Genomic DNA, 19,896 nt, shown 5'->3' with positions numbered 1-19,896 from the left:
CAACCCAAATGTCCATCAATGACAGACTGGATTAAGAAAATGTGGCACATATACACCATGGAATACTATGCAGCTGTAAAAAAGGATGAGTTCATGTCCTTTGTAGGGACATGGATGCAGCTGGAAACCATCAGCAAACTCGCAAGAACAGAAAACCAAACACCACATGTTCTCACTCATAGATGGGAATTGAACAATGAGGTCACTTGGACACAGGAAGGGGAACATCACACACTGGGGCCTGTTGTCGGGTGGGGAGAAGGGGGAGGGAGGGATAGCATTAGGAGATATGCCTAATGTAAATGACAAGTTAATGGGTGCAGCACACCAACATGGCACATGTATACATATGTAACAAACCTGCACATTGTGCACATGTACCCTAGAACATAAAGTATAATAATAAAAAAAAAGAAAAAAAGGTGAAATGGAAAAATAAATAAAAAATAATAAAATAGATTGAGCTAAGTCACTCACTTATAAGTGATACCTCTATCTAGCGTTGTTACCATAAGAAAAAGTGAGATATACGAATAAAAAACAACTTAGAAAAAAGTTGACATGAGTTCATTATAAAACATTCAACATAATTGCTTTTAAAAAATAAACATAAAAATCAGCCTGGGCAACATAGCAAGACCCCGTCTGGCATGGTGGGACATGCTTGTAGTCCTAGCTACTTGGGAAGCTGAAGTGGGATAATTGCTTGAGCCCAGGAGTTTGAGGCTGCAGTGATCTGTGATCCCACAACTGTACTCCAGCCTGGGCACCAGAGTAAAACCCTGTCTCTAAAATAAATAAATAAATAAATAATATTAAAAACAAACAAACAAAAACTCATAAGAACAAATGAAATAAATCTCATTTGCTTTTTTGATTGATTTGTGGCCCTACTCATAGAGGAAATAGATAGAGGGTGTCTTGATTTAAGGAAAACATTTGTTATAGTCTGTCATTTTCTATTTAAGAAAATATTCAAGCTATTTTTAGTTATATAGATGACATCTCCCATCCTGAGCCATGGTTAGGTGTATTCATAACTGGATGAATAACATTATTCACAAATTTAAATTAATGAGTCATTTTCATCCTAGAAAAGGATCACCGCTGGCTGATCACAGGACTCTGCTCCTGACATTGTACTGTTCTCTTTAATTATTAAATAACATACAGTTTAAAAAAAATACCTAATGTGTTATCCGAAGTGGAAGAAGATGGTATAGAAAACATACTTATCAAATTTGCCAATAAGGTAAAGCTGAGCAGTCTAGTTAATACATTTGATCACAGAATAAGCATTCAAAATAGTTGCAAGCTCTGAGAAAAGTGGACCAAATCCAACAGGATATTGTAACAGGAATAATATAAAGTGCTGTATTCATGTTCAAGTTATGTCAGATAAATCTGATTCAAATTTGTTTGAAAAAGGGATTTTAGTTGACCACAGACATGCTTGGTAATAATCAACAAAATAATACTGCTGCTTTCAGGGGGCTGCTAATCTTATTATTATTATTATTATTATCTATTTTTTTTTTTTTTTGAGACGAAGTTTCACTCTTGTTGCCCAGGCTGGAGTGCAATGGTGTGATCTCAGCTCACCGCAACCTCTGCCTTCCAGATTCAAGCGATTCTCCTGCGTCAGCCTCCTGGATAGCTGGGATTTTACAGGCATGAGCCACCACGCCCAGTTAATTTTGTATTTTTAGTAGAGGCCGGATTTCTCCATGTTGGTCAGGCTGGTCTTGAACTCCTGACCTCGTGATCCGCCTGCATTGGCCTCCCAAAGTGCTGCGATTACAGGCATGAACCATTGCGTCTGGCCCCAAATCTCATTTTTTACAAAGTTTTTTCTATTATGAAAAGTAGGAAATGGAGAAAAATGCCAAAAAGTAAACAAAAATCATCCATCATGCCACCATTGCCAATATTTTGAATTATTTCCTTTCAGATCCTTTTCCTTAACATCACTTATTTTCAGTTGCTCTTATGTTGAGATTATATTAGACAAACAACTTTGAAACCCAGGTAGCTAAAAAGGAACAGAGATGTAGTGCCAAGTCAGGAAAAAAAGTAGTATTCTCATTGTCTTCTGTACTGCTTAGGCATTTCTAGTACTTTATATCCTCCTGTTGATACCTTACTTTTAAAAAACAGCAAAATCAGTTTATCACACAAGGTTCCAAGGATGAGGTCCAGAGCTATGTTGATAGAATAGGAAATATTTATCTTAGAGAGGGAAAGAGAATTGCTTTCTTCAGATAGAGGAATGACTTTCAATATACATTTTTTTCTCTAAAGCAGTGGTGTACAAACTTGATTGATATATAAATAATCTTCAAACTGAACAATTCTTTTGAGTAGGTTCATTCAAAAGATACTTATAGAGTACCTACTGTATGCTAGACACAATTCTTTAGGGAATAAAATCCTTTTGTGGAGCTTACATTCTAGCAGAATAGTACTTTGCATTGAGATATATAGCAAATCTCAGTGAGGCATAAAGCAGTTTGCTTTTCATAATGACTCCTTATCTCGTTGCAAAGTATTGTTAAAATTCTACTAAGATGAGGCGGGGTGCAGTGGCTCACGCCTGTAATCCCAGCACTTTGGGAGGCCGAGGTGGGTGGATCACAAAGTCAGGAGTTTGAGACCAGCCTGGCCAACATGGTGAAACCCTGTCTCTACTAAAAATACAAAAATTAGCTGGCCGTGGTGGGGGGCACCTGTAGTCCCAGCTACTTGGGAGGCTGAGACAGGAGAATTGCTTGAAGCCAAAAGACAAAGTTTGCAGTGAGCCAAGATCACGCCACTGCACTCCAGCCTGGGCGACAGAGTGAGACTCCATCTCAAAACAAACAAACAAACAAATTCTACTAAGATGATATAATCTGTAAATCTACTTAACCAGGCACATATCAATTGCAACATATCATAATTCTCTGAAAGCAAACTAACAAAGGAGGTTGTGGTTGTCACTTGTAAAACTTTTCTTTCACTAGCATGATTATCTGACATAGTGAATGAGTGAGGGTACCACAGGTGAGCTATATGTTAAATATTACAGCAGTTCATATTAGTGTTTTTCAGATTTTCAGAAACAGAATTTCTTAGGCTGGGTGCAGTGACTCATGCCTATAATCTCAGCATTTTGGGAGGTCAAGGCAGGTAGATCACAAGGTCGGGAGATCAAGACCATCCTGGCCAACTTGATGAAACCCCATCTCTATTAAGATACAAAAAATTAGCCAGGCATGGTGACAGGAGCCTACAGTCCCAGGTGCTCAGGAGGTAGGGGAATTGCTTGAACCTAGGAGGCAGAGATTGCAGTGAGCCAAGATCGCGCCACTGTACTCCAGCCAGCGACAGAGCAAGACTCCGTCTCAAAAACAAAACAAAACAAAACAAAAAACAAATAGGATTTCTTACTCTATACCTGTGAATCAACTTGAGGACCTATTGAATTATTATGATTAGGTTTAGTGTGGAAGTTATAGAAGGATCCAAGGAACACTTTTTCCAATAACTATTACCTTTGCCTTGAAAAGTTATACATTTCCTATCTCTGAACCTATTTAAGCAAAAGGTTGATGTCTAGAGATAAGGAATTTCTAAACTAGGGAAGAAAATGTTCTAGATTATTTAAAAGCTCCTTTCCAAACTTTAACCACTATTAATCCTTTGAGAAAAACCAAGGCAAGAAACAAGTTAACTCATTTGGTGTTAAGTTCTATGACTCTAAAAATTGACAGTGTAATCTAAATTATGTAGGCACTCATGCACAGGGAATCAGAGGACAACTTATTTCTCATTAGCTCTGCTAAAATTTGCATTTTTTGTTACAGACCTGTGCAACAGATCTGCAGACCAAAGCTGACCGATTGGCACAGATGAGCATATGTTCTTCATTGGCCCGGAAATTCCCCAAACTCACAATTATAGGGGAAGAGGTAAGAGTCATCAGAGACATTTTTTTTAAATCCCTGTTTACCAAGTGTACTTATAACTGACGCTTTAATGATTTATGTACCACTATTTTAATTTCAAGCATTGTATTTATTGTTTTAAACACAAAAATAATTATTGTATTCCTTGGACTTGGGGGAAATATCTGATTTTAAGACATTTTGGTCTATTTCTAAGCCAGATGTCTTATTTATTGACCATAAAAGATGTGGTTACTGTTATACCCAGCATACAAACTGTAAGATTGGCAGAGATCTAGAATTTTGGAATAAAATGGGTTTTGTTGTTGTTTGTTTTTAAACTTAGGCTTATTTGCGTACTTATCCAAAGACTACAACACTTTGAAAGTGAGGGAAGTAGGCCGGGCGTGGTGGCTCATGCCTGTAATCCCAGCACTTTGGGAGGCCGAGGCAGGAAGATCACGAAGTCAGGAGTTCAAGACCAGCCTGACCAACATGGTGAAACTGAATCCCGTCTCTACTAAAAATGCAAAAATTAGCCAGGCATGGTGGTGAACGCCTGTAACCCCAGCTACTCAGGAGGCTGAGGAAGGAGAACTGCTTGAACCCAGGAAGGGGGAGGTTGCAGTGAGCCGAGATGGTGCCCCTGCACTCCAGCGTGGGCAACAGAGCAAGACTCCATCTCAAAAAAAAAAAAAGAAAGTGAGGAAATTGACATCTAATGTAATACAGGGGAACTATCTGCTGTCAGAGACACTTGTTTAAATGAGTATATAATACTTAAAGAATCTTTTATTTTTAAACTCTGTTCAAGATAATGACATTGCAACCATTTAGTCAATTTTGATGAGCCACATATGATTGTTTGTGCAAATTTTTAAGGTTTGCTTTAAAAGTTCTAAATATAAATGGTAAACCAGAAGAACTAGCGAAAACTGTGATGCTGCATTTCTTCTGTTAATGAGACAAAGCGTACTCTGTAAACACTAAATGCTTCAATAATCATTAGGGTTATCTCTGCTTTAGGATCTGCCTTCTGAGGAAGTGGATCAAGAGCTGATTGAAGACAGTCAGTGGGAGGAAATACTGAAGCAACCATGCCCATCGCAGTACAGTGCTATTCAAGAAGAAGATGTATGATCCCTATTTATACTCAACTCTCTGTTAACCTGGGCTTTTTGCCATAGTAAAGGAAGTACAATTTGCCTGTAAGATGAAAAATTGGTAGTTATAAAATAGGGGCAACCAGAAACTTGATCTATTTCAGAGCCAACATGGAAGTATCAGGCAACCATATGGATTTAGAGTTCAGTTTCTCATCCTATGGGTTTCCTTTCCACTCTAAAACCATTCTTTAAAATACTTTTAAGGCCAGGCATGGTGGCTCACACCTGTAATCCCAGCACTTTGGGAGGCCGAGGTGGTTGGATTGCTTGAGTCTAGGAGTTCGAGACCAGACTGGGCAATATAGTGAAACTCTGTCTCTACAAAAAATACAAAAATTAGCCAGGTGTGGTGGTGCACACTTGTAGTCTCAGCTACTTGGGAGGTTGAGGTGGGAGGATCACCTGAGCCCATGGAAGTTGAGGCTGCAACCAGCAGCATCTCTTTTTTTTTTGAGATGAAGTCTCTCTCTGTCGCCAGGCTGGAGTGCAGGGCTGCGATCTTGGTTCATCGCAACCTCCACCTCCTGGGTTCAAACGATTCTCCTGCCTCAGCCTCCCAAGTAGCTGGGACTACAGGCTCACACCACCACACCCAGCTAATTGTTTTTGTATTTGTATTTGTAGTAGAGATGGGGTTTCACCATGTTGGCCAGGATAGTCTCTATCTCTTGACCTTGTGATCCGCCCACCTTGGCCTCCCAAGGTGCTAGGATTACAGGCTTGAGCCACCTCGCCTGGCCCCAGCACCGTCTCTTAAAGAGATGATTTTTTCCCCAGTTGAATGGCCTTGGCACACTTGTGAGAAATCAGCAGGCCATAGATGTATGGGTTTCATGCCAGTCACGGTGGCTCACGTCTGTAATCCCAATGCTTTGGGAGGCTGAGGCAGGCAGATTACCTGAGGTCAAGAGTTCAAGACCAGCCTGACCAACATGGAGAAACTCCGTCTCTACTAAAAATACAAAATTAGCTGGGCGTGGTGGCGCACGCCTATAATCCCAGTTACTCAGGAGGCTGAGGCAGGAGAATCGCTTGAACCTGGGAGGCGGAGGTTGCAGTGAGCCGAGATTGTGCCATTGCACTCCAACCTGGGCAACAAGAGCAAAACTTCATCCCAAAAAAAAAAGAAAGAAAGAAAAAAGAAAAGAAATAGATGTATGGGTTTCATTCTGGACTCTCAGTTATATTCCATTGGTCTATATGTCTATCCTTATGCCAGTAGCACACTTCCTTGCTTTGTATTAAGTTTTGCAATTGGGAAGTGTGAGTTGTCTTATCTTGTTCCTACCTTGCACAGTTTTACACATACCCTCAGCCTGGACAGCAGAGTGAGACCCTGTCTCATTAAAAAAAACAATAATACTTTTAGGAAGAATATCTAATTTGTATTTAGTAGATATTTAGTAGATTTGATAGTAAAACATTCATTGGTAACTGGGGACAGAAGGCTATGAAACAGATTACTACCTTATATTTTTAGAAGACCATAAATATCATCCTGCTTGCTTTTCATAGTTACTTCAGTTAAATCTGTGACTTCAAATACCCACCATAACGTCTTTAGTTTTCCAATTTTTAATTATTTAATGTATATTCGTTGGAGACTTACTATGAGTAAGACATTTTGCTCTGTGGTATGGAGGAAACAAAGAAAATGAGACATGGTGTCCTCCATCAGAAACATGCCCTCACTCAGAAATTCACATAATGTTATCATTGTAGTGGTTAAAGGCAGCATATCCTGAATCATATTAAATGTCCTAAACGGAAGGAATTTTCCTTTTAAATCTGCTGCCAGTTTTATTATTCATTTTTCTTTGGATTATGTAGACTGTGTCCTTGAGATAATCAGACTGTTGTTTTTTTTTAAAATCAGCACTTACATATAAAAATGAGTAGCAACTATGCATGTTCAAAACATTTTTTATGCCACTTTACAAGTTTTCTCTGTACCATGATCTAGAGAGTGTGTTTAGTGTCCAAATGACAACAAACTTTTATCAGTTAAGCATTTCATGTTGAAAATCCTTTTTTTTTTTTTTTTTGAAATGGAGTTTTGCTCTTGTCGCCCAGGCTGGAGTGCAATGGCACGATGTCAGCTCACTGCAACCTCCACCTCCTGAGTTCAAGTGATTCTCCTGCCTCAGCCTACTGAGTAGCTGGGATTACAGCCCCCCACCACCATGCCCAGCTAATTTTGTATTTTTAGTAGAGGTGAGGTTTCACCACTTTGGCCAGGCTGGTCTTGAACTCCTGACCTCAGGTGGTCCACCCGCCTCGGCCTCCCAAAATGCTGGGATTACAGGTGTGAGCCACCGTGCCTGGCCTGAAAATTCTTAAATCAGACTTTTCTCTTATTCAAATGAACTTTTTCCATGATTACAAAAGAATAAGGTTTTTATACTATCTCAAAACAGATGACATTAACTCAGGCTATCCATAATATAATTTCAAACAGGAAAAAAAGGTAGTTTTAATCTATTTAAATCTATTTTTAGAATTCTGTATGCTTGATTTAGCTATTTTCCTTCTCTCTTTTTAATTTTAGCTCGTGGTCTGGGTGGATCCTCTGGATGGAACCAAGGAATATACTGAAGGTTGATATCTCTTTTGTATTCATATTTGACAGCAGTGGGACAAGGATATGATGTTAGTTGTAAATATTTGATATTTTGTATGTTGTATGGAAAGCTAGTATCATGTGTTATGTTTTCCCCTAAAGCTATATTTGTGCTCATGGTTCTCATACATCATTGATTGTCAAGACAGGAGAAGAAAATTCATCTCCTTCAAATACCACCCCCCACATACTCTACCAGCCCCACACTTCTGATGTCTCCCAGATGAGAATAACTAACATATTAAACCAGTGTTACCAAAATGACTATACTGAACCCCCAGTTATTGGGGTAGAAAAACGATAACGAGTACAACTATGTAGCTCTTGCTCTGCCAGCACCACCATCCCATGCCGTCCCCATTCACTCTCCTCTAATCTGTGAACTGCTTTCACATTTCATGGCCTCACCTTCTAAAGGTGGGTTTTGAAACACAGTACAATATTTCTCCTTATCTAAGATGAGAACAATTAGCAATAAATTAAAATAAAATTGGCCATATAAATGTAGGAATGAACAGGCTCAGAGCCAGAGTTTTAGTTTTAGGTTTTTTTTTTTTTTTAGACATTCTTCCTCATTGCCCAGGCTAGAGTGCAGTGGCACGATCTCAGCTCACTGCAACCTCTGCCTCCCAGGTTCAAGCTATTCTCCTGCCTCACCTCCCAAGTAGCTGTGATTACAGGCACCCACCACCATGCCCAGCTAATTTTTGTATTTTTAGGAGAAATGGGGTTTCACCATATTGGTCAGGTTGGTCTTGAACTCCCAACTTCAGGTGATCTGCTTGCCTGGGCCTCCCAAAGTGCTGGGATTACAGGTGTGAGCCACCACGCCTGGCAAGTTTTGGGTTTTAAGCTTAAGAGTTTTATTTTTAAAATTAAGATCTAGGCCAGGTGCAGTGGCTCATGCCTGTAATCCCAGCACTTTGGGAGGCCAAGGTGGGCAGATAATTAGGTCAGAAGTTCGAGACTAGCCTGGCCAAAATGGTGAAACTCCTTCTCTCCTAAAAATAGAAAAATTAGCTGGGCCTGGTGGCGCATGTCTGTAATCCCAGCTACTTGTGGGGCTGAGGCAGGAGAATTGCTTGAACTCTGAAGACAGAGGTTGCAGTGAGCTGAGATCTCGCCACTGCACTCCAGCCTGGGTGACAGAGAAGGACTCTATTTCAAAAAAAGGAAATAATGATGATGATGATGATGATGATGGTAAAATTAAGATCTACATAAGTTTTCTTGTATTGGCTCTCAGGACATGGCTTTAAAAATTTATCATAATTACTAGAAAAAAACTATTTTATTGTTCTTGAATGAGACATCTCTATAATGAGTGAATCACAGTGTGTGTGTACATGTGTATGTCTGTGTGTGTGCTGAAAACATCTGCAGAACCCATTGTGAAATAAGGAAGCTCTAGACTACTTTAATGTGTATAAAAGCACCTAGAAAGCTTATTTCGGTCTTGTTCCCCACTCCCAGATTTTGATTCACTAGTTCTGGGAAGGTGCCTGAGAAGATCTGTGTTATAAAAAGTATGCCGGTTAATTCTAATGCTGCTTGATAGTCCTTGGGCCTCCCTTTGAGAAACTCTGCTTTAAAGGCTTGAAATACAAGTCTAGATGTAATCCAGGAATATAAAGTGATTTGGCAGGTAAGGATGAGTTGGATGATGGTGGAATAGGCATAGAGGAATCTGATGATGATAGCTGCAGAGTTATGGCTGCTTTATTTAGTTGGTTTACACATTGTACTAATGAGACCATGATTACCAATTCTTAATTAAGTGGCCATAGATCCTATTGCTGTTTCTGGCCAGCTCGCTTATCATTTATGCATTTTGCCATAAATAGGATTGATCATGGATGAATCATTGCAAATTCCATACCTTAACTGCAAAACTAACTTGGAGCAATTGAGGCAGTAATGATGAGTCATAACATGAGCAAGTTATATAACTGATATTTATTTCTTCTTTGCAGGTCTTCTTGACAATGTAACAGTTCTTATTGGAATTGCTTATGAAGGAAAAGCCATAGCAGGAGTTATTAACCAGCCATATTACAACTATGAGGTATTACTATAAGTGATACAAAGTAATTTCATTAGATAAATAATGGTAGTGTTATATGATTCTTTGTGTTATCTAAGTGAGAGGTTTTTAGCTTGGTTGCACATGCAACCATCTGGAGAACTTTTCATTTTTAAAATTGTATCTATTTATTTAACTTTTTTTTAGCTATGCTATTAACTGATGAGGAACTTTTAAGAATATGGATTCCCAGGCCGTACCCTAGACCTATTGAATCAAAATCGCTGGGGGCATTGGTACTGGGTGTGTATATATATGTATGTGTATGTACACAGACACACTGTATGCATTATATATTTTTAAATTTATGCCTTATGATTCAAATATAAATGTCAGAGAATTACTGATAGGGTTCTTGATTACCTTGGGCATCAAGACACCTGATTTACGGTTGATTCCTGAAGCACATTCAAGAAATGAACCATTTCAATCAAGAAAAGATGCTAGGCATGTTGTTTTCCAGGGAACGCTGTGTAATGCCTAAATTGCAGTCAGTGTTGGTAACAGAACTTATGCTCTTGCACTCTTTTTTCTTGTCTCTTCTAATCTGCTTTGATTTTTTATTATACATCAGAGAAATTGTCTTCTATAGAAACAAGAGACCAGTGTCATTTCAAAGCAAGAATGTACCATTAAATTGCATTAAATTTTATAGGAAATCGTGGAGATAAAGTATTTATATTAATGTGACCTTGAAAGAACTTTAGAGAAACAAAGTAATCAGAGTGGGCAGTATTACTTCTAAATTTCCACTCTGAGTTAAAAGCAAGGTTAATCTTTATTTCTAATATAAATTCATTTTTTCCTGCTGTTCGTATGATTATAAATTTTATTAAGAATCATGTGTTTCTTAAGATTTACCAAAATAGTGATATGTTATGGAGAAAGTTTCCCAGGTTAAATCGCCTATGTCTATTAATTCTTTAAATATGATTTTAATGTTCATACTGTTATATGCAGACACAAGTTTGTGGTTTGTATGTAAACTTTGAGTTAATACTATTACTTTCTTTTTTTTTTTTTTTTTTTTTTTTTTTTTTTTTTTTTTTGAGACGGAGTCTCGCTCCGTCGCCCAGGCTGGAGTGCAGTGGCCAGATCTCAGCTCACTGCAAGCTCCGCCTCCCGGGTGTATGCCATTCTCCTGCCTCAGCCTCCCGAGTAGCTGGGACTACAGGCACCCGCCACCTCGCCCGGCTAGTTTTTTGTGTTTTTAGTAGAGACGGGGTTTCACCGTGTTAGCCAGGATGGTCTCGATCTCCTGACCTCGTGATCCGCCCGTCTCGGCCTCCCAAAGTGCTGGGATTACAGGCTTGAGCCACCGCGCCCGGCCATACTATTACTTTCAAAAGGGGCATTTAATTCATATAAAGCATTGTAATACATGATACCTTTCATCAGGAAAAAATCTAAGTGCTTAGAAGTTAACAATTTTCACCACTTCTTGCTGAGATTAGAAAAATCATATTCATTTTCCACAGAACAATGAAAAGCAGCAGTTAAGGGAACACAGGAATGAAGCAAAGGTGAAAAAAATAGCTAGAGTTTTGGCTCCACTAGTAGGTAGAAAAGAGGTAGGCAACTTGTGGTACCCCAGGTGGCCATTGTGCATCCCATGTGCCAGTTCATTTTCTGCTGTTCTGCTTCTCTTCATTACCTCTCTCTGTACCACTTCCCCTCTGGACACTCTGTTTATCCTTTCTTTTGCTTCTCTTGCTTATGCCTTAAAATTCGTTACCACAAATGAAAGTAGAAAAGTTGCTCAGCTGTGTTGGTGGTATTCAGGCTAAAGATTCAATTTTAAATAATAATCATCATCACCATAATAGCTAAAATTAAGAGTTTACTGTATGCTGCCAGGTTCAAGGGTTTCAAATATATCCTTTCATTGAATACTCACCACAGCCCTTTAAGGAAACTGTTATCTCCATTTTAAAGAGGAAACTGAGGCAATTAACTTTCCTGTGGTCACCCAGTTGGTAAATGGCAGAATTGGGATTCAAACTCAAATCCAAACCTTGCTACTGTATTACTTTATATTGCCCTCCTGAGCCAGAGAAAAGACTTAGCAATTCAAACTTTATTATTGCTTCCAACATATACTGAAACTGGTAGATACTTAAAGGAAATAGCATGAAGAAACAGTCTATCTTTATACTAAAGCCAGTTTCTTAACCATTGAAGCTTAATTGTCAGAAAATTTTCGCCTTTATTACCCTCCCAAAATTGGTGCGGAGGTTTTGAAGGAGAAAGACAATGTAAGAGCCTGACAGTCAGGAGCACAGAAGAAGGTAAGCTGGTTGCATCATGGGATTGCGTTGACCACATCAAAACACTAGAGTCCTTGATCCCATCCTTTTTGCCTAAATGTTCATTTACAGAAGGAATATGACCTTGTAGGGCCCAAAATATTTGTATCCACTGTTTTATTTCCTTTATTATTTTTCCAGAATAACTGGAGAGCTGCATTAATAAATAGGTTTCTTGGCCAGGCATGGTGGCTCATGCCTGTAATCCCAGCACTTTGGGAGGCCAAGGCAGGTGGATCATGAGGTCAGAAGTTCGAGACCAGCCTGACCAATATGGTGAAACCCCGTCTCTACTAAAAAAATACAAAAATTAGCCAGACATGGTGGCACGCACCTGTAATCCCAGCTACTCAGGAGGCTGAGGCTAGAGAATTGCTTGAAGCCAGGAGGCAGAGTTTGCAGTGAGCCAAGATCATGCCACTGAACTCCAGCCTGGGTGACGCAGTGAGACTCTGTCTCAAAAAAATAAAAATAAAAATAAAGTAAATAGCTTCCTTAGACTCCAAACCTCTCCTGTAGTGCAAACTCAGATGGGAACAGAGGAAGCACATTAACATATACCGAGCACCCAGTGCTTGTTCTTTGGCTCCTTTGTTGCCCCATTTGCCATCAGACTCTTGTGGGATTGCCCTACCAATGGAGAGCTGTCTCACCCAGGACCACACCTCTTCCCAATGCAGTCCATTTCCAGTGACTGATTATTATAGGAGTTTAAAAACCTGACATCTCATCCCAATTTGGGACTACTCTGAAAGGCTGTTGTAGCTCCAGACTCCCTGCATAGGAACAGCTAGCTCCCCGTAGAGTCAGCTCTTGTTGTACCTACATCACAGCTTATTTCATCCCTCTGCCCATGCCCTCCTCCTCCTTCCACAGGTGTTGATACCAAGCACACTTCCTAACAAACATACCACCTGCCTCAGAGTCTGCTTCCCAGGGAACCCAACCTGCAACCTAAGTATATTTCAGAATAACAACACCCAGGGTACTGCCCTAGGACAAATAAGATGATGTGTGTGAAAACATTTTGACAGGTAAACTTAGGCAGTCTAATTTAGTGTTTAAGAATACCATCTTTGAAGACAGATGAGCCAATCTTTGGTTATGAACTTCTTAGAGCCTCTAGTCAGGTTACTTAATGATTCCACATTTCATTTTTCTCATCTTTAAATTAAGGATGAGAATACCTACTTCATGGGGTTACTTTGAGGATTGAAAGAGAGATAATACATGTAAAGCACTTAGAATGGTGCCTGGTACATGTTTAGTGTTCAGTACAATATGTATTTCTCTATAATATATGTCTACTATATTAATATAATTGTATTTTGATGACTTTGCATCAATCATTTTATGTATCAGTTTTACTTCCCATGCAATACAGATTTTTTTTCTATATTGAGTATATAGTTATAACAATGTGGTTGAAATTGAGTTCTGCAAAGGAAAATATAGATTCTAAGATTGCATTATCATTGTCATTTTGCTACTACAATTGTCAGCAAAATCTTAACTCTGACCCCATTATCCACAGCTACTCTTCAATATTGTATTGGCCTATTCAGTTACCTTATCTCCATAGCAGCCAAATACATTGCCATAATTACCTATTCCTGTAGCAACATGATTTTTAATATTTCTTGGAAAATGAAAAGTAGTTATCAATACATGGTATTTCATTTCCTGGGGATCTTAGTACTTTATGAAAATGGCCATTTTCAAATACAACAAAGAGATCATTAGATAATTCAGAAAAACAGTAATCAGTTTATGATGTTTCAGTACATTATAAACCAAAATCAGTTTATTAAGATTCCAGGGAATAACCAAAAGTTCTTTGAAACTGTTAACCAGAAGAGTAATGATAATAATCAGCAGATTCTCTCAGGAAAAGTTCTTCATCAGTGATATTGTTCTTGTGCTTTATAATATTATCGTGTTTTTATTTTTTTAATCATGATGCTAACATAACTGAATATTCCATATATGGACTAACGTTCTTCTCCAAATAATCACAAGTCTTGCTGTTTCACTCGTTTACACAGGCAGGACCAGATGCTGTGTTGGGGAGGACAATCTGGGGAGTTTTAGGTTTAGGTGCCTTTGGGTTTCAGCTGAAAGAAGTCCCTGCTGGGAAACACATTATCACAACTACTCGATCCCATAGCAACAAGTTGGTTACTGACTGTGTTACTGCTATGAACCCGGATGCTGTGCTGCAAGTAGGCGGAGCAGGAAATAAGGTATGAAAAAGGCCTGTCATCTGCTCTGAAATGCAAGTGAATCATTGAAATACTCAACTTTTACAAACATGAAATAAGAGTTTAAAGAGATGGGAGTAAATAATATAATTTGTACATTTCAGCAGTATTTACATTTTAAAAATAAATTTAAGAGTCAAGGGGTTTTTTTTGTTTTTGTTTTTGTTTTTTTATGATTATCTGAGAGAATTCATTGTTAATGGAAGTCATCAGGGTAAGACTCCATGCTTCTTGCCGAAGACCTTATTTTGCCAAGGACCCTCTTAGATTATCTCCTCTACCTTTTACAGACTCTAAGATCGGTCCCGCCCACCCACCCGCTTCTTGTCTATTTCCCCCATTCTTTCATCCAGGTTTCCAACCTGCTGAGAGAATTATGAAATGGGACACAAATTGATCTACATCCCTAGCCCTGATCTCTTGTCATCTGATTGTCCCCTGGATATCATTATGATGACATCCCTCAGGTATCTCAAATTCAGCATGTCCAGTTTGAGTTCATCATTTTTCTACCCACCTCTGGATGTGTTTCTCTCCCTGTTTTACTATCCCGCTAATGGCACCACCATTTTTCTAACTGATCCAGCCAAACACCTGAAAGTCATCTTAGACTCCTTCCTGCCTCACGTCGTATCAATCTGGTCCTACTTATATATCTTCTGAATAGTTTTTGTTTGTTTGTTTGTTTTTTCAAGACTGAGTCTTGCTCTGTTGCCCAGGCTGGAGTGCAATGGTGTGATTTCAGCTCACTGCAACCTCTGCCTCCCGGGTTCAAGTGATTCTCCTGCCTCAGCTTCCTGAGTAGCTGGGATTACAGGCGCCTGCCACCACGCCTGGCTAATTTTTGTATTTTTAGTGGAGTCTGAGTTTTATAATAATAATTAATTTACACTATAACCAAAAAAAGTCAATTGACTAATGAAAGCTTGATAGCAAGTTACCATTTAGAGTCACACAAGTTCTAGCAGTGATTTCAGTTGTGTATCAGTATCAGAGGAATTGTTAGGATGACTCTATAAAAGTTGATATTTTGTAGCACTGCAAAGCTGTTCTTTGTGGGGAAAAATCTGCATCTGTAAAGAATCTCTGTTAACATAGCTAACTCTTTTTCTTTCAGACCCTCCAAATCCTAAAGAGATTAACTAAAATCTGATTTTTTTTTTTTTTTTTTTTTGAGACAGAGTTTTACTCTTGTTGCCCAGGCTGGAGTGCAATGGCATGATGTCGGCTCACCACAGCCTCCGCCTCCCAGGCTCAAGTGATTCTCCCACCTCAGCCTCCCGAGTAGCTGGGATTACAGGGGCCTGCCACTACACCTGGCTAATTTTGTATTTTTTTTAGTAGAGACGTGGTTTCTCTATGTTGGTCAGGCTGGTCTCAAACTCCCAACCTCAGGTGATCCGCCCACCTCGGCCTCCCAAAGTGCTGGGATTACAGGCGTGAGCCACTGCACCCGGCCTGAACATTCCCTTTCTATAGATCCTGGGTCTTTAGACAAACCCAACCAATTGTCAATCAGAAAATACTTAAATTCACCTATATCCTGGAAGCCTCCCTGCCCCCACCGCTTTGAGTTGTTCCACCTTTCTGGACCAAATGAATGTATTTTTTAAATGTATTTGATTGATGTCTCATGCCTCTCTAAAATGTATACAACCAAGCTGCTCCCAACTGCCTTGGGCACATGTTCTCAAGACTTCCTGAGGGCTGTGTCACGGGCGATGGTCACTCATATTTGGCTTAGAATAAATCTCCTCAAATATTTGAAAAAAAAAAAAAAAAAAGGTTTGTATTTTGTTAGTGAAATGGCAATACGTGTGATCCGAAGACTTATGAAAATACTTGTTAGACTAGTCACATTGCACATCTGTTAGGATCTATTACAATTTATACATTGTTGTACTGCTTGATACTTCTCTGTCCTTTATTTAATAAAGGTCAGGGGTTTTTGTTTTGGTTTTGGTTTTGGTTAGGGGGCTGTTTGTTTGTTTGAGACAGAGTCTTACTCTGTCGTCCAGGCTGGAGTGAAGTGGTGCAGTCTTGGCTCACTACAACCTCCACCTCCCAGGTTCAAGCAATTCTCGTGCCTCAGCCTCCCAAGTAGCTAGGATTACAGGCATGCACCACCACACCCAGCTAATTTTTTGTATTTTTAGTAGAGATGGGTTTTGCTATGTTGGCCAGGCTGGTCTCAAACTCCTGGCTGCAAGTGATCCACCTGCTTAGCCTCCCAAAGTGCTGGGATTACAGGAGTGGGCCACCATGTGCAGCCCTCTAATAAATGGTCAGTTTTTTAGATATTGAAAAAGACTTTAATTCTGCAGTAAATGTATATTGCTTTTACGCTAAAAAAGAAAAACAACGTGAATAAAAGAAACGTGTTACTTTATGTAACTTGGAATGTGGAGACAGTTCAGATATCCTCTTTGTAGCTTTTTTGACCATTATTTTTTCTTCATATCACTATATTATTATGCATTTATTCTATGTATTTCTTCATAATACTGGTATAATTTAAACCTGCTAAAAGTTTTAAATTGAGTTTAACAGAGGAACTGATTAAATATCCTTGATAGAAATAAGCAGTTTTTCTTATATGTACCTCAATCTTTTCATGACTTTCAATTATTCTTCCTATTATCAAAGGATAATTCTTATTTTTACCCTTACAGATTATTCAGCTGATTGAAGGCAAAGCCTCTGCTTATGTATTTGCAAGTCCTGGTTGTAAGAAGTGGGATACTTGTGCTCCAGAAGTTATTTTACATGCTGTGGGAGGTTAGTCTGTTTTATTTTGGGAAATTCATAGTTTTTCTACAATTATATCATGCTATGACATAGTATTTCAGTAATATTATTTTACTTAAACTGTTATGATATAAAAGCTAGAAGGAAGCTTAGAGATTATCCAGTCCATCCCCTCATATGATCGATGGATGAGAGAGTAGATTTTCAGCAAGTTTTACTTTAGTTTTAGTCTCCTTTTTTGAACTTTGATCTGCATACAGTTAATTTAGCCCTTATTTGTAGCTTTTTTTTTTTTTTTTGACACAAGGTCTCTGTTGTCCAGACTGTAATGCAGTGGCACAGTCGTGGCTCACTGCAGCCTTGAACTCCTGGGCTTGTAGTAAACCAAGGTTGTAGTAACTAAGATCACACCACTGCCCTCCAGCCTGGGCAAGACTCTATCTCAAAAAAAGAAAGACAAGAAAAGAAAATGCTAAATAAAATTAATTTTAATCAGAGAAAAAATAATTTTATATCCTTTAGTTAGTTAAAATTGTTCTGTAGTCTTAAATTTCAAGTGAATTAAAACTTAACCTTTATGGACACTCATTCTTTTATCCAGAATTTATTGGCTACTATTGGATAAGCAAGCAAAAGGTACTTAACTAGAAAAACCACAATCCAATTAGCCACTAACTTGAGTGACTGATTAATTGATTGATGTTTTTCTATAGGCAAGTTAACTGATATCCATGGGAATGTTCTTCAATACCACAAGGATGTGAAGCATATGAACTCTGCAGGAGTCCTGGCCACACTGAGGAATTATGACTACTATGCAAGCCGAGTTCCAGAATCTATTAAAAATGCACTTGTTCCTTAAAGGAAAGTTTCATTTGGCTGGGCGCGGTGGCTCATGCCTGTAATCCCAGCACTTTGGGAGGCCAAGGCAGGCGGATCACTTGAGCTCAGGAGTTTGACACCAGCCTGAGCAATATCGTGAGACCCCATCTCTACAAAAATACAAATTAACTGGGCATCCTGTCATGCACCTGTCATCCCAGCTACTTGAGAGGCTGAGGCAGGAGAATCTTTTGAGCCTGGGAGGCGGAGGTTGCAGTGAGCCGAGATCATGGCCACTACACTCCAGCCTGAGTGACAGGAGTTAAGCCCTATCTCAGAAAAAACAAACAAGCAAACAAAAACACCCAAAAAGTACTGAAAGTTTCATTTACTTAGCTAGGAGAAAGACTTGGTTCTCAAAATAATACATTTTAAAACTAATTGGATAGAATTAGAGTTCCACCTTTATTCATTGTTGAGCAGTGATTTATATTTAGTTATTGTATTTAGGAATAGAAAATAGAATTAAATAATTTAACTTGATTAATCAACCAGACCAATTTTGACATCTGGAGAACTTACAAACTCAACATGTTATATTTGTTTTCCTGTATTTAGGTGGAGAAATGAGAAAAAGCTTTAGTTTCAATTGACAATTCAGGTCAATGTTCAATCAACATGCCTATCTTTTAAACCAGATTTCTTTCTTTCTTTCTTTCTTTTTTTTTTTTTTTTCTTGAGACGAAGTCTCACTCTGTAGTCTAGGCTGGAATATAATGGCATCATGATCTCGGCTCACTGCAAGCTCCGCCTCCCGGGTTCATGCCATTCTCCTGCCTCAGCATCCTGAGTAGCTGGGACTGCAGGCACCTGCCACCACGCCCGGCTATTTGTAGTAGAGACGGGGTTTCACTATGTTAGCCGGGATGGTCTCCATCTCCTGACCTCGTGATCCGTCCGCCTCGGCCTCCCAAAGTGCTGTGATTATAGGTGTGAGCCACCACGCCCGACCTAAACCAGATTTCTTTAGGGCACAATTGTTCCTGGAATCTCACTCTGGTTTATCACAGTAATTTTAAAAATGTTTCTACTCCAATTAAGAATACATATGACATTACCATATATGCTGATGAAACAGATTTATGAGAAAAGTTTTTTTTAATAAATTATTTAATCCTAGCTCTTTGTTATTCACCAACTTTTTAAAAAAGTGTTTGAAAATGACAAATTCTTGACTTTGGGGATTAGTTTATTCTTATGGCATCATTATAAGGCTTAATTGTGGAAAGCTAAGTACTTGCTTCTGTTCCTTCCAATGAGAGATTATAACATAAACTATCAAAATTATTCTGCTAATATACCTAGATTTTTATTTTTAGGTCTCTATCCATTGCTTTTAATTAAATTTCTCTGTTTTCAAATCAAACAAGTGGTTTAAATTAACAGTTCCCAAACTCAACTGCATGTCAGAATCACCTAGGAAGATTTTTTTTTAAATGCAGATTCACAGGCCAGGCACTGTGGCTCACGCCTGTAATCCCAGCATTTTGAGAAGCCGAGGTGGGTGGATCGCCTGAGGTTAGGAGTTCAAGACCAGCCTGGCCAACATGGCGAAACCCTGTCTCTACTAAAAATACAAAAATTAGTTAGGCATGGTGGTGCGTGCCTGTAATCCTAGCTACTAGGGGAGCTGAGGCAGGAGGATCACTTGAACCCAGGAGGCGGAGGTTGCACTGAGCTGAGATCGTGCCATTGCACTCCAGCCTGGGCAACAGAGCGAGACTCTGTCTCAAAAAATAAAAATAAAAATAAAATGCAGATTCACAGGGTTTATCCCAACAATTCTGCTTCTGTGTGTGTTTGTTTGTTTATTTATTTATTTTGCGACAGTCTCTGTCACCCTGGCCAGAGTGCAGTGGTGCGATCTTAACTCACTGCAACCTCCACCTCCTGAGCTCAAGTGA

At 39.0% G+C, this 19,896-nt stretch overlaps 1 protein-coding gene across 6 annotated transcripts in view; it reads left to right on the top strand.

The window, feature by feature from the left end:
- Positions 1-19,108, top strand: part of BPNT1 (3'(2'), 5'-bisphosphate nucleotidase 1) — a 36,881-nt gene extending 17,773 nt beyond the window's left edge. For 4 of the 6 annotated variants that reach the window (XM_011929452.1, XM_011929457.1, XM_011929456.1 and 1 more), the window contains 7 exons: positions 3,846-3,950; positions 4,953-5,060; positions 7,641-7,689; positions 9,686-9,777; positions 14,147-14,344; positions 17,035-17,140; positions 17,824-18,276. In XM_011929452.1, the coding sequence (XP_011784842.1) occupies positions 3,846-3,950; positions 4,953-5,060; positions 7,641-7,689; positions 9,686-9,777; positions 14,147-14,344; positions 17,035-17,140; positions 17,824-17,972 (807 nt within the window). In that variant the 3' untranslated portion in view covers positions 17,973-18,276. Of the gene's footprint in view, positions 1-3,845; positions 3,951-4,952; positions 5,061-7,640; positions 7,690-9,685; positions 9,778-14,146; positions 14,345-17,034; positions 17,141-17,823; positions 18,277-18,929 lie in introns of those variants that run through there. The other 2 variants (XM_011929454.1, XM_011929455.1) reach the window with 2 other exon arrangements.
- Positions 19,109-19,896: the final 788 nt, after the last annotated feature.

The sequence above is a fragment of the Colobus angolensis genome, unplaced genomic scaffold, assembly GCF_000951035.1.
Source record: "Colobus angolensis palliatus isolate OR3802 unplaced genomic scaffold, Cang.pa_1.0 Scaffold81, whole genome shotgun sequence".
Classification (NCBI taxonomy): Eukaryota; Metazoa; Chordata; class Mammalia; order Primates; family Cercopithecidae; genus Colobus; species Colobus angolensis.
Note: the sequence above shows the minus strand (reverse complement) of the source record. Positions and strands in the feature narration are given on the sequence as shown.